The sequence below is a fragment of the Protomyctophum bolini genome, assembly GCF_963924005.1.
Source record: "Protomyctophum bolini genome assembly, chromosome: 2".
Classification (NCBI taxonomy): domain Eukaryota; kingdom Metazoa; phylum Chordata; class Actinopteri; order Myctophiformes; family Myctophidae; genus Protomyctophum; species Protomyctophum bolini.
Window position 1 is genome coordinate 25979033 of NC_137863.1, and position 7710 is coordinate 25986742.

General features: G+C 42.8%; 1 protein-coding gene across 1 annotated transcript; it reads right to left on the bottom strand.

Annotated features, from left to right (window-relative positions):
- Positions 1-1433: 1433 nt before the first annotated feature.
- Positions 1434-6688, bottom strand: LOC308333403 (ciliary microtubule inner protein 1-like; the record flags this gene model as incomplete). The annotated part of the gene is made up of 4 exons (XM_080789794.1): positions 1434-2372; positions 5916-6017; positions 6103-6184; positions 6630-6688. The coding sequence occupies 4 exons, from the start codon at positions 6686-6688 to the stop codon at positions 2217-2219; spliced, it is 399 nt and encodes a 132-aa protein (XP_080645920.1). The 3' UTR covers positions 1434-2216.
- Positions 6689-7710: the final 1022 nt, after the last annotated feature.

Below are 7710 nucleotides of genomic sequence, written 5' to 3' on the forward strand. Positions count from 1 at the left end.
TTGTTTATTGGACCATGAGGCCTGTCTTACAGAGGCACGCACGCACACACACACACACACACACACACACACACACACACACACACACACACACACACACACACACACACACACACACACACACACAATTTAGGCATTACCGGACATTCTTATTCAGATCGACTGATAGAGTGCATCAGAGTACATGCCATGATCCTTTGTCAACAAACAGTGACAGTAACAGTAACAGTGATATATAGTAAAGTAAAGCAAAGAAAACAGTTCACCACGTTAAAACTGGCATCCCCATTTTGGAAAAACAAATTAAATACAGAAATAGGGCTGTGAGCAATTGTCCATTGTACGTCAAGGTATATAGGGTTTTAGATGTTAAGTGCAAAGAAACTATTAGGATACCAGTTTAACATTGAGTAGCATCATAATAAACTAAATATATCTAGCTTGTAGATCTGCTACTTTTGATGCTTTTTAATTTTAATCCTGAATCAGTTGGACATACTGAGGTTTCCGCCTGACCAATGATAAGTGACTTTATTTGGGCTTGTTTTTTCTGTAAAGTCGCTTGTGATATTGGTTAAATATTGAACATGAACGAGACAAGATTTCTCAGTCAGTCAGTTGTGATTTCTTTGGGGGGATTGTTTCTAAAATGTAGAAACAAGCTCTGAAAATGATCAGAGGTTGAAGCGGATGTGAGTCGCAAAATGTGTCCTATAAATACAAATATTTTTTAAATATATGGCTGCTTATCAGAAATGGAAATGAAGGTGTAGTACTGTAGGTGTAGTTCTCTATTATGCTGGCATCTGGAGATTGTGGAAAAGTTGTCTGGCTACACAAGACTAGTGGAACATGAACGAGACAAGCTTCCTCATTGAATGGTGACATGTCCATGGTTTTAACCAAAAGCTTTATGATGCCTGGCAAAGCCTATAGCATAGCAGTTATTCTCATGATAGCAGATAACTTCATGCATTCCAACAGGGAGATACATTTGATTTCAGCCACATGTTATATTTAACAACACAGACTGTGGTGTGCTGGAAGGAGTATTCAGATCTTTGACTTAAGTAAACGTAAAAGTTCTGCTTTCAGAATCTTGCCTACAAGCACACAACGTGTCAATGTAGATTGGCTAGTTGAACTATTCAAAAATGCTTTTCAAAATAGTTTAAAAAAAAAAGGCAACGAAGTTTAGGGATAAGGGGTTTAGCGGTGACAAAATGGAGACCTCTGTCTCATTCCCTTTTGAACATTGTAGTTAAGTTATAAGGCAAATAGAATATCAGAGAATGAATTAAGACTCCCAGGGGGATCTAGAAACAGAGCCTACAGGTGGATGCTGGGGAGACGGTGGGATTTGCAAAACTTCATGGGCAGCAGGTTGGCAGCAAACAGCAAGCAAGCAAGGAGACGGCAGCAGCAGCGATGCACAACACAGCCAGGAGAGAAGTCAGGAATGAGCAGGTAGGCAGAGAAGTTTAAATAGCCGCTCTAATCAGGAAAAGAGTGCCTGTGAGCCTGTGACTATAGTGATCAGATCGGGTAGGCCAGCACACTGCCTTGTGTTCTCGCCTGAACTAGCTATGCAGGCTGCGCATCATAAAGGATTCCCATGCACTCACTAACCTTTAAGGATTCTTGTTTATTCAGAATAAACAAACTTTCGGACCCCAGGCCTTCCTAGTTCCTCATTGTGAATGATTCATGCTGCAGGCCGAAAGTCTGTTGATCTGCTGCTAGGGTGTGACTTCATTATTCTAAACGTTCATTGTTGCATCTTTCAGTCAGTATACAGTAGGCCTACAGTAAAATATTGGAAACCCAGTGTACAAATGCACATTCATTTTGGGCAATCATTAAACTTGTTCCCCCCAGATATCTTTCTTCTTAAATTGTCCCTGTTGAGCACCAGCCGTTCTAACTGGCTTCTTAGTAGCCTATCATTGATAAATCCTGAACAGGATGAAACCCTTCTATTTAAATATGCCAATATGAATATGACTGCAGTGAAAAAATGACTATTAATGCCTCTTGCACATATTTATCTCCTGCACTACAGTGCCACCCTGTGGTCATCAACAAACCCCACTGCCATGCCTCGATTACTGGCTGCTATACCAATCTAATCTAATGTATTTTATATCATCTCATTGCTTATTTGTATATACTCCATATATACCATAATGAAGGTTATCTTGTGCCCAGTTGTCCAATCAGCTGCCGGTATCGTTAGGCCAGCCCATCTCCTTCAGGAAACTACTTCTCCCATGGTGCACCATGCCGTAGTTCTCCAACTGAAGCCGTGCTTGGGTGGAACGCCAGCCAATCTGGGCCTGAGTCGTCTGTGGTATGGGAGGTGAAGGGTCAACCTGGAGGTACATGGAAAGAGCAGCTGCTGTGTGTAAAATACGCAACGCAATGAGTTGTGAGCTTGTAGATCGATCTATCAAAAAATGTTATGCCTTGCCTCAGGTTATTAATTTAAATTTCAGAAAGTCTACATTCCCAAAAGAAAATGCATGCATTTAATTCAGTCTGAACAGAAACGGGGATACATAAATTAATGATCATAGGGGGATAGCAAAAGCAGAGGCATAGATTTGCCGCAAAGGAACCCCTAGCAAATAACAACCATTAAAATATTCATGATTCTTGGTTAGTTAGGGAATTTTAGCAATATAGTTGGACCATCTGTGAAAAAATTTACCACCAATAGCTTTCTTCACCAATGTGTTCTTATAGGTGTCTAGAATCACCTCTCAATTTTTTCAAACCCAATTCTTCGTGGAAAATTCTGGGGAGCCAATCAAAGTTGAGGAGTTAAGGAGGCTTGGGTGAAAAATATGAAAGTCTAAAATTAACTTGTGAGGTGTCTAACTAGGGGTTTTCAGGGGTGCTGAATCCATTCCAACCATTATTTTTTAGTAAAAATATCTCCCTGGCCATATAATATTGGTATATTGGTTATTAAGCTGTAATATACAGCACACAGTGTATAATCAATGGTAGGGGATTGGGTTGTTGTTGAATTGATTCTATTCTGAAAATAAAAGAAAATATTGCTAAACACTTGATAAGAGTGTACACCTACTGTGCACATGCTCAGTGGGATACACTGTCTGCATGTGGGGACTTGAGGAGCCCGGCTTGGGTCTAAAGATTACTTGTGAGGTGTCTAACTACCAACTCATTTTCCATAAGAACATATTTTATTATATACTGCAAGAAAAATCAGAAATGTGCAGTATTGATGAAACCTGGTGTCAACCGGGTGTTACTCAGACAACTCCTCATCTTCCTCACTCCTTATCTCGTCTTCCTGGTTGATGTTCTTGCATCCTCCATTACACTTGCCACAAGCAGATGTCACAAGAGCCCAAATGTAAAAAGAAAACGATGCTGTCAATGCCATGGTTGGATGGTTGGAAGAAGTAAACCCTTTCGATAACACACGGGACAGGAAGACCCTGGTGTCTTTCTCTACAGGGTTTAGTAGCTCTCCTGGAGACCCAGTAAACGTGGATCAGGCAGAGGACGTTGGCAGAACCATGCAGGCCAAGATGGATGGGAAAACTGTTCTTGGTACAATGCAAACCAAGTACAAGGTCAAGCCATTAGCAACCCTCAGATCTGGACCAAAAGTCAGTGGGGAGAAGCTGGTTGTTGACTCACTCAGGCTCTTCAACCGCCTCATCATCATCTGTGAGCGTGAAGTCAAGACCAAAGAAACTCTGCTATTTGAGTTGACGCCAACACCGATGTCTCTTTTTGACAAAAATCAGAAGATGCGAAAGCCAGACAAGGCTGCCCTAGCAAAGTTCCTGAAGGCATTTGTGGAACCTGTCGAGAAACCCCCTTGCCCAAGCCTTGTGATTGATGGTGGTTGGCTTCTGCACAATGTCAAGTGGGAGGCTAACCTCACCTGGAAGGACATCGCTGAGAACTACCTCCGGTTTGTGAAGGCCATGGGGAGCCAGCACCTCCGGATCACTGTGGTCTTTGACGGATATGTCAACTCGACCAAGGACCATGATCACGTCAGACGTACAAAACATGCATGCTGTGACATCCAGATTCGTCCAGACATCCGAAACATAATTCCTAGAGAAAAGTTCCTTGACAAAAAGAGTAACAAGGCCCAGCTCATCCTGCTACTTGCTGAGACATTCAGTAGTAATGGAATCCGTGTACAGCAATGCTCCGATGATGCAGAAACTTCTATTGTCCAGGCAGCTCTAGATGAAGCAAGAGAGTCCGCTGTTGAGGTGAGAGCTGAGGATACGGACATCCTGGTTATGCTCATTCATCATAAAGCAGACCACTCCGTCTTAATCACAGCAGCAAAAAATGTATCTTACGATGTTGAAAAGATCCAAGAGGCCCTCCCAGAGAAATACAGGAAGTATCTGCTCTTCTTACACAGCTTCTCGGGCTGTGATACTGTGTCTGCAATTTTTGGTTTTGGCAAACCAACTATACTGCGTAAACTCTGCAAGACGGACCAAGCCTAGACAGCCTACATGGACGTTTTTCTTGACATCCAAGCCCAGAAAGATGCCATCATCACAGCCGGCTGTGAAATCTTCAAAATCATGTACCACGGGAAACCACCAAAGGACTTGGGGGACTTGAGATTTGAGACCTTCAGCAAGCATGCTGCTGCTGGGAAGATCATACCAGAGAAACTGCCCCCGACTACTGCAGCTGCAGCACAACATTCTCTCCGGGCATATCTCCAAACCAGAGACTGGCTACTGCTACAAAGTCCATCACTGGATGTCCTTGAATACGGGTGGAAACTGGGAGGAGAAGGCTATGCACCAGTCCCTACCACAGACCCCATTGCCCCAGACTATATACTGAAATTCATCAGCTGCAACTGTGAGGGAGACTGTAGTACACGCAGGTGCTGCTGTAAAAAGCAGGTGTATATCTGCTTGTGGCAAGTGTAATGGAGGATGCAAGAACATCAACCAGGAAGACGAGATAAGGAGTGAGGAAGATGAGGAGTTGTCTGAGTAACACCCGGTTGACACCAGGTTTCATCAATACTGCACATTTCTGATTTACATTTGTCTTGCAGTATGTAATAAAATATGTTCTAATGAGTTGTTTTTTTTACTCAAAAATAATGGTTGGAATAGATTCAGCACCCCTGAAACCCCCTAGTTAGACACCTCACAAGTAATCTTTAGACCCAAGCCGGGCTCCTTAAGTCCCCACATGCAGACAGTGTATCCCACTGAGCATGTGCACAGTAGGTGTACACTCTTATCAAGTGTTTAGCAATATTTTCTTTTATTTTCAGAATAGAATCAATTCAACAACAACCCAATCCCCTACCATTGATTATACACTGTGTGCTGTATATTACAGCTTAATAACCAATATACCAATATTATATGGCCAGGGAGACATTTTTACTAAAAAAATAATGGTTGGAATGGATTCAGCACCCCTGAAAACCCCTAGTTAGACACCTCACAAGTTAATTTTAGACTTTCATATTTTTCACCCAAGCCTCATTATCTCCTCAACTTTGATTGGCTCCCCAGAATTTTCCACGAGGAATTGAGTTTGAAAAAATTGAGAGGTGATTCTAGACACCTATAAGAACACATTGGTGAAGAAAGCTATTGGTGGTACATTTTTTCACAGATGGTCCAACTATATTGCTAAAATTCCGGGTGTGGACTGTGGACGTCTCTTTAGACAGACAGACAGGACAGGACAGGACGGACGGACGGACGGACGGACGGACGGACGGACGGACGGACGGACGGACGGACGGACGGACAGACAGACAGACAGACAGACAGACAGACAGACAGACAGACAGACAGACAGACAGACAGACAGACAGACAGACAGACAGACAGACAGACAGACAGACAGACAGACAGACAGCATACATGGATGTATTCCTCTGGTGGGGTTGGAGGTTGTGTCTGGAGATGATGCGGAAGTTGTAGTTTGACGACGGCTTCCCTCAGCTTGGCACTCTCACGCTGGTTCTGAACAATAAAGTGGATATTAATAATATAATATAGAGACTTATGTGATAAATGTCATGAATGTTACATACACAAGTGTGTATACCTTCTGGTATACGTCGGAGAGAAAGCCCCACTTGTTGGGCCAGATCTTGGCTGACTCCTTCTCTTTTTGCACATGTACCTTCCTACACACACACACACACACACACACACACACACACACACAGTCACACACACACACACACACACACACACGCGCACGCACACATGCACACACACACAAGCACGCACGCACAATTATACATAGTTTAATAATATGGTAATAATGCTATTAAAGTCTAAAGTCTAATATTACTAATATTTTTCGCACCATTTTCGGTGTAATGGTGTCGCTTGTTCAACAAAAGGTTGAACCGTTTGCATCAAGTATTACAAGAAGAGATGTGGTGGAAAAGTGTTCCTTCCTTGTTTCCAAACATCGTCATGGGTTTCCAGAGCATGGCAGTATACAGGATGATTCACGTGTCAAAGACATACACATTGTTTCAATATCACCTTCTGTAAAGGTTCAGTTTGAATCAAAACATGATATTAGTGATCAGAAATAATGGTAAGAAAGACATAACATACCAGATTTCATCCTGAGCCACAGAGTTGGTGGTTTTAGGTATTTGGGCTGAGGTGGACATCTGTATGTGATAGTGATCTCTCTCTCTCTCTCTCTGTCTCTCTCTCTCTCTCTCTGTCTCTCTCTCTCTGTGTGTGTGTGTGTGTGTGTGTGTGTGTGTGTGTGACTGTGTGTGTGTGTGTGTGTGTGTGTGTGTGTGTGTGTGTGTGTGTGTGTGTGTGTGTGTGTGTGTGTGTGTGTGTGTGTGTGTGTGTGTCAGTAAGTGGCTAATGTTTCACCTGTGTGTAATTCACACTGACAGATCTGTTTACCGTTGCCATGGAGATCAGATTGTGTGCATGACCACCCATATGTAACACTTCCTGGGATTATATATAATTGCAGTTTCGGATATCTCAATGAAACTGCATGAGAGCCATGGATATTGCATGAAAGAAACTTGCTTGATTTGGGAATCTGAATTTCATCTTATATTAAATAAATCCTTTTCCACGAAAATCCTCATACTATACTGTATCTCCACCTTGTCTGAGTGTAGTGGCAAATTCTGGAGTACTGTTAAATAACTATCCCAATGTCAACCCATACTCTACCCAATTAGATTATCACAGACTCATTTTTGAATAAAAGTAAACTATAGGCCTACAATGTTTTTAATGAGCACTTTGTTGCCGCAGGCCATCTATTTTGGAATTCTGGCATAGTAAGCCTTGCCGAGCCATGAGGCCCATATAGGGCAGGAGCCTATCTCCTGTTTCTGTATAGCGTGAGGCAGCTTGATGTACACCCCCTGGACATGACGCTAGTATGTCGCAGGGACTTACCCCCAATCCAACTCTTGATGCTGAGTGTCAAGCACTGAGTCCCATTTTTACAGTCTTTGTTATGACCCGGCCGGGGATCGAACCCCGACCTCCCCAGTCCCAGGGCGGACATTCTAACCACTGTACCATGCAAAAATGTTATGCCAAAATGGAACAATCTTTGGGCAAGACCAGAAGGTGTGACCCAACATGCCCTGGGATATGTTGCATCTGTCACAAATGTCGGAAAGAGCTGGATATATTTTGTTCATTCTGACCT